The sequence below is a fragment of the Trifolium pratense genome, linkage group LG1, assembly GCF_020283565.1.
Source record: "Trifolium pratense cultivar HEN17-A07 linkage group LG1, ARS_RC_1.1, whole genome shotgun sequence".
Lineage (NCBI taxonomy): Eukaryota > Viridiplantae > Streptophyta > Magnoliopsida > Fabales > Fabaceae > Trifolium > Trifolium pratense.
The window spans coordinates 37799993-37813179 of record NC_060059.1 but is presented as its reverse complement, the minus strand read 5'-3'; the positions used below and the strand labels follow the sequence as shown (position 1 = coordinate 37813179).

At 28.7% G+C, this 13187-nt stretch overlaps 1 protein-coding gene and 1 pseudogene across 1 annotated transcript; both read right to left on the bottom strand.

Moving 5' to 3' along the window:
• Positions 1 to 305: 305 nt before the first annotated feature.
• On the bottom strand, positions 306 to 1665 carry LOC123914710 (annotated as a pseudogene).
• Positions 1666 to 1671: 6 nt separating this feature from the next.
• Positions 1672 to 4213, bottom strand: LOC123914703 (molybdate transporter 1-like). Its single transcript, XM_045965886.1, has 2 exons — positions 3917 to 4213; positions 1672 to 3305 (listed from the first exon to the last, which is right to left on the bottom strand). The coding sequence occupies exons 1-2, from the start codon at positions 4179 to 4181 to the stop codon at positions 2101 to 2103; spliced, it is 1470 nt and encodes a 489-aa protein (XP_045821842.1). The 5' UTR covers positions 4182 to 4213; the 3' UTR covers positions 1672 to 2100.
• Positions 4214 to 13187: the final 8974 nt, after the last annotated feature.

The window sequence follows — 13187 nt, the reverse complement described above, 5'->3', positions numbered from 1 at the left end:
CCAGCCTCTGCAGTAATGTAAAAATCAACTCTACATAGCCTTGATGAGCACAATGAACATATTTCTCTATTGTCGGCCAAACTCCTGCCACTTGCCATACCTCTTGCGCAGCTTCACACCCTATGAAACAGTGCCATTCATTCTCAAAAGCTGAAGCACTACATGGGCAACTTTGTTCACTGTGGACACCCAAAAGTCCTCCTGTCCCAAATATTTGATTACCAAAATTAGTGATAAATAAGTAAAAACTGAAAATAAGAAAAAACAATATCTCAACCTCGAAGATTAATAAGTGGACATCACAGTTCAAACAACAGATGAAAATCTTTTAAAGCAAAACTGAAATTAAGAAAAAACAATATCTCAACCTCGAAGATTAATCTTAACAACACAATATGAGAAAAACTAACTCATCCTTCTAATAAGTTCATTGATCTTGTCTTCCCTGTTGCCAGCATCACCACCTTCAACATAATGATTTCTTTTCTTCTTCAAACCACCTAGGGGAGGGGAGCTTTGAGCTAAAGGCCACAGGAAGTTATTTGCCTCTCTGAAGTGAGGACCAACTGTCAGTGTCTCTTGAATCAGATCATCAATGCTTCCCGAGAACCTGCCATCGAATATCAGGTAGGTCAGTCGAAGAATACAAAAATACAATCAAAAGTCAGCATATAACCATTCAACAGCATCATGCACGAGACATCCAAATTCCCATCAGTCAAGAAATAACACATAAGATACAGTCATACAATCTGGACTGTTGAATCAAACATCAAACAACTCATGTTCCGATTTTATCCAAAATACAAACTCAGAATGTCGATTACAAGATATATGATTGCAGGAGACAGCACAGCACGCGATATATCTAGCTAAAATTCTTCTTTTTACGCAGAAGAATGAGATTGCCACAGATGACAGATGGAGATCTAAACCATTTGACTATAATGGGTCTAACAAGGACTAATTCTATGAAAAGCTATAGTTATCAAGTGCAATCTTCTTCGATATAATGCATTATCATTCAAAAAATGGTTTTTTGTCAAAGCTACTCAAACAGATTGCAAAGGCTTGAAAAGCGGAGAGAGGATACCAATAATCCATAGTGAATGTGTCATTCCCAATTTTTCCAAATTGTAGTATAACATTCTCTTCCCAAGGTTCTGAAGCTGCTACAAGCTGAAAATTCTCCACCGAAGCCACCGCAACCCGTCCCTTGAAATTTAAGCACCAACATAGCAGTTGTTCATGCCATCTAGGAGCTTTGCTATTCAAAATCAGTGGTTCTCTTTCAAATTGGTGGAAGTTGCTCATTATGGTAACTGGTATATTCCAAAGGAGTCGGTGCAGTTCCACCTTCTTTGACTGACGATATAGGAATTAAGTGCATTGTACACAACATTTGCCTCGGACCTCTCGCACAAAGAAGATTGAGTCAGTATGATACCGTTGCTACTTCATAGTTAGCGGTAGGAGGAGCAGCCTTTGGAAGTACCAGAGGATGACGGTCAAATATCATGAACTTGTTGCCGAGAAAATTAGTCCTGTTCATTGCTTACAGATCAAGTAAGCAGTTGAATAAGGCATTAACCATGAAAAGATGCGGATTAAGAACACTAACCTTATCTTTCCAACATAAAAACTTATTAGGAACATAAAATTCATCAAATGAAATCAAATTCTTTGTATTATTATTGAGAGTATAAACATTAGGTATGCGATAGCATACCTAAGTTACAATGAGCAAAAGCCAGTAACAACTGAAGTTTCTACTAACTCTATATGCTCTACCCTTTTTACAATTACAATATAAAGAGTCCTATAACTAGAACCCCTACAATTCCTCACTTAACAACATAGAAAAACAAAAACACTCAAACTTCACAGAAAATCAACATATTATAAAAATATACACACTAACTTATTTGTACTAAAAACATACCACAGTTTGACCCCCGCAACTACGATCGAGAGGGTCCTGGAACCACTTGATGTCAGAACTAACCATGAACCAGATTAGGGGGTCCAGTGGACCGAATACTGGTGGTGAAAACAAAAAAATATATATACACACACATAAATAAACTGATTTTCTCATGTTTAATTTGGACTTTTCTGGTTCCAAATAGTAGAAAGTGGTTTATCAGTTGTCCAATTCCTTAACTTAAGAATGACATAAACAATCATTCCAACCAAAAATCCAAGAGCAGCACTTGATCCAACCAATGAAACAGCAGTACAAATAAGTGCAACAAATGAATCTTCTTTACTATTCATATCTCTAGCACACATAGCTAATTCAATACCAGCAAACAAAAGTAACACTCCTAATATTCCAACAGGAAACATCTTCAATATATGTGCCAAAGAAGTACCTAAAACCAATCCTAATACCAATTTTGCAACACCAAGAAGTGCCACACATCCTCCACTCCGTCCACCAAATTTATACTGTCCTGCTAATCCACCAGCACCATGACATGTTGGCATAGCACCAAACCATGAACCAACTAAATTCATTAATCCAACTGTAACTGAAATTGATGTAACTGAAAATTCCTTTTCAGGAAAAAGATCTGTTGATAATTTACAAACAGCTATCACAGAGTTCAAAATTGATAATGGAAGTTGAGGAATTGCACCTTTGATAAAACCTTTCTTCCATGCATGTTTAGTGAATTTCACTACTTCTATTGAAGAGGGTCCAAATTTAATTTCATGTATAACTTCATGCTTTCTTATAAACACCAAGACAATTCCCAACACAAAGACTAATAAAGCAGAAGGAAGTGAAAAAACAATTTTTCTCAAACTATTGATTTTACTTTTTCTTCCACTTTGATTATCATTATCACTCTTTTGGGTTTGGCCATCTAAATTATCACTTTGTGGATCACCGCAACAGCCGCGATTTTTTTCGCCAGCTCCATTCACTATCACAATGAAACAAGCACAAACAATAGCTAGAACCAATCCATCTAAACCAAACCAAGGTCTTTGGCCTAAAGATTTAGACTTTGGAAGATCTTGCACTTTTCTTACATATTTAACAGCTGTTAAAGCAAATGACAAACCTTGTGCTAATTGAATTCCTCTCACAACTGATAAAGGAATTATTTTGTACACTAGCTGCATTAATCCTGTGATCCCAAGTATGAACAACGTGCCGCCGGTTAAGATTCCAGCAGTCATGATCTCCGGTATTCCGAAATCTTTGTCTGATAAGGCCTGAGCCGCGATGGACTTCATCGGTTGGACTGGCATAGGGATCCCATAAATGACACCGGTTATGATGTTGTAGATACCTGTAACAAGACACCACACATATGAAAAATATATTATTGATGTATTTATACGTATTTAACATCGATTTGACTCTTCTAAAGTGAATAAGTTACGGCTTTAGAAGGAAAAATAAGCTTAATAGTAGTGAGTGTGCATGTGTATGTATTGCAACATCAACATGTTTGGTATCTTTACCAATGTATTTACCGTCACATCAGTCATATATATTTGATATATATTTTTTACAATATCACAAAAAAAATCATAACTACGTAACATCAAGATTTTTAATGTCTGTGATTATAATTCACATTAAACTATATTTTTTGGTAATATCAATAATTGCGACAAATTATATTTTATTTTAATTTAATGAGTCTAGCGATAAAACTCACACACTAAAAGTCGATAATTTAAGATCTCAGAAATCTCATTGAGGTGATGATTTTAATTCTCATTTTGAATATAACAATATTAATATATCCCATTTTTTGTTGTAAACTTTTGAGGCCCTTCCTAGCCCACCTTGTGCTAGAAGCTTCCCGCTGATTTTATTATATCCCATTTTTAATTTTTCAAAAAAAAAAATATAACAATATTAATAATAAGAAAAACATAGAACATAACATACCATTGAAAATCAATGTGGTGCCAAGGTTAAGGTCCTTAGCTAGAGTGAGAGCAAGCACTATAGGTATATAGGTGCCAAGGTCACCCATGGCACCATTAATTTCAGCCCATTTCGAACGAAAAATCAAGTTTTGTTTCACTTTGTGAACTGCATATTTGGCTGTGAAACTTTTAGTTTCTTGTGAATGGTTTGTTTGAGCTGTTGGAGTGATTTCAGGAGCTTCAACATCTGAGGTTTGAATTGAAGGAGGGTTTTGGTATGCCATATTGAAAATATGTTATTTGGAGGAAAGAATGTGAATTGGAAATGTTAAGTGTTGGTTTATTTATAGAGGTTAAAAAGTCAATGTTGGAAGCAACTTGTCATTTTAAATTAAAATAATTAAAAAAATGTGAAGGAAAACGTAGAAAACTATACCATTGACAAATAACTTCTTGTCATTTAAAATTAACACGAAACAAATGTTGCTAGCAAACAAAAGTGTAGTATCAAACTTTTTACATTTCACCTTATAATGATTGAGTAATCATTTATTTTTTACTCAGTTTTCTTTTAATAGTACTCCCTCCGTCCCAAAATATAAAAATTCATTGACCAGTGACACGTATGTCAATACATAATTTTGATTACGAATATATTTAATTGTTTAGTCTCTAACTATCATAGCTGATGGTCGAGCTCTCTTACTTGTTTTTTTGGGCATGGTGTAACTGTGTTTCCCTGTATTCTTGATTGTTTTACACTTTTGTATTTGTAAACTCTTATAGTTTTTTTGGCACGCCTGATGGGACTCTTTGGTTGGTTATAATATATATCTCATTTGAAAATTATATTTAATTGGTTGTTTAAAATAATATTTTTAATTGTCTATTAGTAAAAATTATAAAAATTTGAAATTTTTAAAATATTCATCAAAACAAATCAAACAAGATTTACATTTGTATACTTTTAGAAAAATACGGTCAAAACAAGACATATAAATAATGCATTTAGTCAAAGTATGTCTTATTAAATGGGACAGGGAGAGTATTATTTTGTGAGTCTCTCATTATTAATTGCTTCTATAATTTTTACTAGTAGGTCTCTTTTGTTATAGATTGTCTGCTGTAAAAAACAATGCAGTTTTCGATCTGAACTATTGATATCAGATCAAACAAATCTATAAGATTGAATGAAAACTGTGCTTTTTGTATTAAAATAATTTCATATGTTGATTTTAGATCATACGACTGAGATTAATTACAGCGTTCTAGCTGTAGAAAATCTAAATACCTTGTTTTAAGTGTCTATTTATTTTCTATTAATATCTATGAATTAATCACAAGCTGAAATGTGGTTAAAGTCCTTATGTGTTGCATTCGCCTATTTCTCTCTAGTATTCTCATTTGACATAAAAAGAAACGTTTTAATATTTTATAGAAGAGTTTTAATATTCTCATTTGATCTCATAACTATAAAGAAAAGTTGTAAAATTGAAATTGTCATTAATATTAATTTAGTTAATAATAATTTCACAAAAAAATTAGTTACATTCAAACTTAAGATCACTAGTTAAGTTATAAAGGTTATCATGTCATCATATATAGTTACGAAACTTCCACCGATGCTTAATAGTGACTAATCTCTATCAAGAAACATGTTGAGCGCACAAAGTAAATTTTCTCTTCTCAACCAAATATTTTTCGTTCCTATATATATCATTGTTACATCACATAAGGAGTATACACTATCATTTTTTTTTCATAGGACAGTATATGGACGATTTTACAAAATTAAAAAATATCATACAGCTAGCATACATGAGTTTTGACGTGGACTTTTCATAATACCAACAATACTCTTGATTTTTTTTATTAGTGAAATTCTGGCAGATCGGTGGAAAGATGCTGCGAAAGATGCTACAGCATCTCGTACCAGTACAGAACATAATAGACAAGTTAAAATAAACAAAGTGCAGGAACATAAATAAGACAAATCGTTTGTTAAGCCAATTCGGTGCAACGTCACCTAATCTAGGGGATACAAATCCATGAATGAATCCACTGTAATAGTTCTAGTTCAAAGCCCTCGACCAACCCGAGTGGTTCACTTACACCAACTCTCCTAGAAAGTGGTTCAAAGAGACGAAACCCTAAAGACTTCATCTTTGATGAACAATGGTTTCGGTGCTCAAAATAGGTCTGAGTCTTCATGTATTTATAACCTTAATTTATCTTGATGCGCAAACTAGGATTTCAGACACACAGCTGGAGAAACTGCGATCAGCCCTAGATTGTCTTTAAAATAAAACCAGATTTGATTTAATTCAAAAATATATCAAGTTATATTTTTGTTCTGAATAAAACACATAAAACCGCATTTCAGAGACTTGGAGAACAAGGCGTGGTTTGGCATGGCGAATAAGCATGAGTATATAATCGAAACAAATCTTGCCTGCGATATGATATAAAAATTATGCGTGCTTCAGACCAGCACAATGTTGTACTCACATGCTACAACATCCTGTGTAGCATTCTGGCTAGAACTTGTTTTTGCAAAATGTAGCCAACATAAAACCCTAACAATTAGCAAGAACAAAAATCTTTTATTAACAAAGTCACCATAACATAAGGCGCATCATTTTTTTTAGCAGCAAATTTTTTTTATTAATAAACTCACCATAACATAAGACTTTTTTTTTTGACATAAGTTAGACACAGGAAGGCGCGAAACGCGCCTACCTGACCCGCTAGTATAATATAGATATTTTTATGTGTATTCATCTTATTCTTTCTTTAAACTTTTTTTTTATAATTATTTTTTATTGTTGACTAAATATATATCTATACCTATATATAAAGAGGATAAAAAAAATTGGCGTGAAATTTTCATAATACCAACAATATCCTTAATTTTTTTTTTTTAGCAACAAAAATCTTTTATTAACAAATTTATCATAAAATAAGCCAAAATAAAAAATGTGGATTACACAACCCGTTTTGGCCGCTAGTTTCCTAGAATCTTTTTATTGTTTCAGTTTTATTTTATAATTTTTTTTACTAAACTTACTATGATCTTTTTATTGTTTTTGTTTTGTTCCTATTTTTATGCATAGATTCATATTTTTATTGTTCATATTTTTATGCATATTTTTTTTTAACAAAATTTATGCATATTTTTAGGGTTTTTTTTAATCTACACTTTCATAAATTGAGAGTATTTAATTCTTTGAGGGATTTGTAATTGCTATTTGAATTGTTAAATCGACAAATAGTGATTAAAACATACAAGAGAATAAAAAAGAAAATCATTGTTACCTAGATGAATCGATTCCGGAACAAACATAGCCGAAACAAAATTCTGAAAGACAATTGTGAAGAGGCCGATGATGGAGAAGTGATTTTGGAGCCTAAGGAAGCGGCGATCTTCAATGATCATAAGTGAAGCAGCGACGGCGACAAGTGAAGCGGCGGCAACAAGCGAAGCGCCGGCGAAAAAATTTGATCTTACTGAGAAAGAAAAGATGAATAGGATTTGTGAAAAGCATTTTTTTAGTAAACGATAAGAATTTGTTTAACCTATAATATAATTAATGAAAAGTAATAACCTAAAATATAATTATTTGAAAATTAAATTAGTCGAAATTACTTTTTGATAAAAAATTATTTATGTTTGACTTGAACACATATGGCTGAATTTAATTTGTGTTATGTCAGCATTGGGCACCTACCCTCAATTTATGTGAGGGTTAAATAGAAAAAACCATTAAGTATTGATGAATCTGTATTAGTATTTAGTTAAGTATTAAAGACAGGTTTTTCTTAGGGTATGTTTGATCTGTTAAAAAATAAGGGACTGGACTAGACAACTTTTGTTGTACCCTATTTGATTTGAAATTGGTTATGGGACTGGACAACTTATGTATCAAGAAACATGACAAAAACAAGATTTTTTGTCCACGGTACAACTATAAAAAATACGAAAAGACCCATTTTATTTTCGAATATAAATATATTATCGTATTATATCTCACCGGTACAGTTTTGTCATATCTTGTATTATCTTGTTCTGTCCTATACTGTTCTGTCCGGTCCTTGATATTTTAAGAATCAAATGCACTCTTAATGTACATTCTTTTTGTCCTAAAATAATTAATGCAAACTCTAATTTTATTACTTAATTAAGAAATCACCAAAGTCTCAAGTAATTTTATATTAACTAGTATCCGGACCCGTGCCAAGCACGGGTAAAATGAGACTAAAAAATTAACATTTTAATATTAAAATTTTCATCATTCTAAAATAAAAAGGATTAAAAATGAAAAACTATAACATAAAAAAAGTAGGATCCCGTATTTGTCAAAAATAAAATAAAATAAGATCCCGTATTAATATATAAATATAGTCAATTAAAATAGTTTTAAAATCATACACAATTCAATTAAAATTGTACCTCTGATTTTTTATTTTACGGAAAATTAAACGTACAATTTTAATATATTTCCCGCGTGAATCACAAAAAAAAAAAAGTAGGCCACGTATAAATTACAAAAAAATAAATCATGTCTCTTAATATATACGTAAAAATATAGACTCGTGTGTAAACTTTTTAAAAAAAAGCCCCCCAAACAAACAAAAAAAGTTAAAATAATCTCATAATACCCATAGTAAAATAAATATGAAACAAAAATACCCTAAAAAAATTATTTGAATATATCTTATATTAGTTAATTTAATTTCCACATCAATATCCTCCAAATAAAATAAATATAGAACATCGTATAAATTTTTGAAAAAAAAAATATGTCTTTGTGTTAATATATGAATAAAAATAACGTATTTATTGTAATATATTTTTTTTGGTATTAAGTAGTATTAACACTCTTGTTCTCATGGAAGAATTCGCTAATAATTCACAGTTCGACTGTTAGGTAAGTATAGCCCCAAAGTAATACATGTGCAAAAATATATGCCCGTGTAAATTATAAATACAAAAGTCTCACGTAAATTATAAAATAAAAATAGATTCACGTCTTAATATATGAATATAAATATATAATCTTCATATAAGTCAACAAAAAAAAAATTATATATAAATAACAAAAAAAAAATGAACACAGACCTGATAAAAAATACAAAAAATAGATCAATGTATGAATATATGAGTAAAAATATAAAATCTCATATAAATGTCTTAAAATAAAGCCCCCGAGCAAACAGAAAAAGTTAAATTAATTTCATAATATCTAAAGTAAAATAACTATGAAAAAAATAGGAAAATGCTAACTTGTTCCCTTAAAATTAATGTAACACATTTAATAATTTAAATAAAAAATATTTTATTAAAATTCATGCGGTTAATTCAAGTTTAAATTTTCATAAATAAAATGCAGAAAAATTTATTATATAAAAAAAATGCACAAAAATGAAGAGAATATTTTGATATTTGGATTCTTTAACATCTACTCTAAGAATTAACATGACCCAAAAAATTAGTCATTAATTGCGGACATAATTTTTTATTATTTAATCGTACATATTAATAGTCTACACTAATTTAATTGCGTGACATAAATTTTCTAATTTTGAGTTTTTAAGAGACTTGGGGTTGTTGTTGTTTAACTCCAGGAACACGATGTACTGTGATGGGATCCTCTTTTCTACTTTTCTATTATATGACTTTATTGGACAGTGCGAGTGTTCCGATTTTAGCATATCTTATGCCTTGATTAATAAAACCACCTTATGTAATAAAAAATTATCATAAATAATGCATTCGACACAAACATTGAAATTAAAAAAAAAAAGTTATATATGTCTACATCATAAATCAAATTACATTACATTGCAACAACTGAACATAAATCTCCAAAACGTAAAAGTAGCAAATTGAAAAGATAAACCAAACTAAAAAATGTAAAGAATTATTCTTCAATGTCTTAAACTCGTGCCTTAGATGAGTCCGTCATCATTCTACCAAACAGATCTACATATAAAATAGATTTAAAAATTAAAATTATTACCTTAATGATCAAAGTCATTATATTTGGAAAGAAAAAAAAATTGCACATAGTTTGTGACAAAAGAAAGATATAATGAAATATGACAAACTTTTAGTGTGTGAAAGAAGAAATAATTTTACTCAAACAATGTATTAATCTGCGTACATAAACGAATAGGTCAAAACATCATTTCATGTTAAATGGAAGGAATATTATTTGATACATCACATATGAGATTACGATTGATTTTAAATTACGTCGGACAATTTTTTAATAACGATATCTCCATCATATCTGCAAATTATGGAAAAATAATTATTTCTAATATTCTTTTTAAAATAAAGTTGCAAATAATATTTGATGAAATTACTTACCAATAAAAAATCTAAGAACACATCTTAGTCCTTCTGCAAAAGAAAAAATACAAAGAAAATGGTGAAAATATAACATACATGTGCAATATATAAAAATATTACATTGAAATTATATTGAAAAATAAAAGTTCCCAACTTTAAAGATTAAGATGTATGATCTTACACATTTCAACCACAACAATCAGAAACACAATAGCTACACAAAAAGGATATTCACAGACCAAATTAAAATTCTTACCATATGACCAAAGATATCAAAGTACATGTCTCACACATAAACCAAAAGTGCTATACAAAATAAAAATAAAAATCAATCAATCATAAGTGAGATAAGTGAGATCTTTGCAATTTTCATATGCATCCCAACTACCATATATATATATATATATATATATATATATATATATATATATATATATATATATATATATATATAGAAAATAGGTGAGTAGTATGAATTTATGATAGAGAAATCGTTTACCACCTCAAGCTTTTACTAATCCCTTAATTTTTGAAATTGCCTTAATTTATGAGGTTCATTCTATATTTAACATTTCTGAAAATATATTGCATTACAATATTTTCAAACTATTTTAAATATACTACGGTCAATAAATATATACTACTACGGTCAATTTTTTTTTAATGTATTCAGAAAAAGAAATTAGTGTTGCTATAATTATTTATAAAAAATATTTCATTTTAAAAAAATATTTCGATTTAATGTACCTATAGTTTTTTAAAAAATAAAATTATTAAAAAGCTTTTATTTACAATATAAAAATTAAAAACTTTTTCCTTACAATATAAAAAAATCATTTAGATAAATACTTCTTTTAATTAGTTTTTTATTTTATGTCAAAGATTAATACAAAATTATTTAGAGGATTTTATTTTATTCTTTGAATTCGAATTTACTATAATTATAGAGATTGATATTTCCATTTTTATTAAACAAAACGTGTGGCTAATTTACGCCCAAATAAATATATTTCAATTTCAATTTCATTTTTTTTTATTTGCTGGAAAAAATGAGCTAGTAAACATTTATTAGAATTAGAATTCTTTGAATTGTTGCCTTATATGATTTTAATTCATTTTATTTTATTGATGAGTGAATCAATTAATTAATATCGATCAATTAATTGATATTATGAATATAGAAATGAAAAATGTATTTGCATTAAAAATATGCTAAAAACGTATTTGCTTTAATTGGTTAAATAATCATATTAATAGAAATTAATAGAAAATATGCTAAAAATATATTTGTAGTACAAATAAGCTAGTGAAACATAATGATATATATGGTAGTGCCAAAATAGGCTGTAGTACAATTTTTTTTTGTTACATTATAAATAAGTATAATTTTTTTTTTGTGTATGTCAATTTTCATGACTTGTTATTTGGTCTAATTATAAAATTAAAAAATACAGCATGTTTTAAAATAATAAAATAAGGTTCTTTATTTTTATTTATTTTTTAAAAAGGTTCCTTATGTTTGAAAGCTTTGAAATTCGTCCAAAAAAGAAATTTGGAATTTTAATTTGAAATACAAATAAATTTGAAAATTGGAAGGAAAAGGCATATGAGGCGTGGCCCAAATACTCTATGTTTCTAGAATTAATTACTTATTATTAGACATGAGTACAAAAAGAGAATGCATCAATTATATTTTAAAATTATAGAAGGCCATTTGTGTAGAGATAATTTGAAATTATTGGCAATTATTATAGACAAATGAATTAATTGTCAAATACATCAGAGAATAGAATGCATGAGAAGCAAGTATTTTATAGGAGAGAGAAAAATGAATAGGTCTGACTTTATTCATATTATAGATTATAGATATAGATGGATTATCTTATGCATTTTTAAAATTAAACCATATAAAGAAATTCTTAAGTAAGTCCCCATCTAAGTATTAAAATAAAACCATATTCTATATTTTGAAATTTTTTGATAAATTATCGAATAAAATTTAAAGAACTTTGAAATAGCATTTATTAGTATGCTACAACAAAGATTATCTTTTATTTCCTAATTTTTGTTTTCATTGTTTGTACATTTTTACTGTACATTGTTTTATATCTTTTTGATAACTGCAGAGACTAATTCTCTCGAGATAAATGAGATCCATTTAAGAGATCGACCTCTCCCAACATTATTTTATATTTGATTATTGACAAATATCTAAATATAATTTAAATAAGTAATTTTTATATATATATATATATATATGTAACTATTAAGAACCGTGTTAAAAAAAAAACTATTAAGATATATAAATGGTACACGAAAAAAGAATCTGACTAAATAAAGGAATAAATTACTTGTACCAGAAAAAAAATTATTCATGTCAACATAAAGAAACAGCTAATTTGATGCTTTCTTTTTTCCTTTTCTTTTTTCATGAGAAATTTTGAAAAAGAATAATGTGTGATTAATGGGTAATCAATTGACATGATATCAGAAAGAGAAAAAATTAAGCGAGTGATTAAATGCCAAATAAATGCTGAGGAATGAGGTTGAATGAGGAGAGGAGAGAGAAAGGGAAATATGTCTGGCTTATTACATATTATAGATTAGATGCGTGTGTTGTGTACTATGCTACAAAAAATATATGATGACGAATAAATATCATATAGCAACTGGAAGTTGATTATTGTTGAATCTTCTTACAAGAATATGAAAAATAATAAAATAAATAGATGAAATTTAAATATATAACTAAATAAGCAAAAATGAAAACTAGCATGTCATCATTAATATCGTGCCACAAACAAACACAACTGTACAAGTAGAGAAAGTTGAAACTATTTTTTAAAACCATACTATGTAGGTATCAACTGCCCACTATATGTTTAGAAATGGTTAATTAATCTCTTTATGAAATTTGTTTTTTTTTTTATTTGAC

Bases quoted from the DNA above. Each gene is read 5' to 3' on its own strand.
- LOC123914703 (XM_045965886.1), bottom strand. From the start codon at position 4,181: ATGGCATACCAAAACCCTCCTTCAATTCAAACCTCAGATGTTGAAGCT. The intron at 3,306-3,916 runs GTATGTTATGTT...GTCTTGTTACAG, and splicing joins CACCACATTGATTTTCAATG to GTATCTACAACATCATAACC.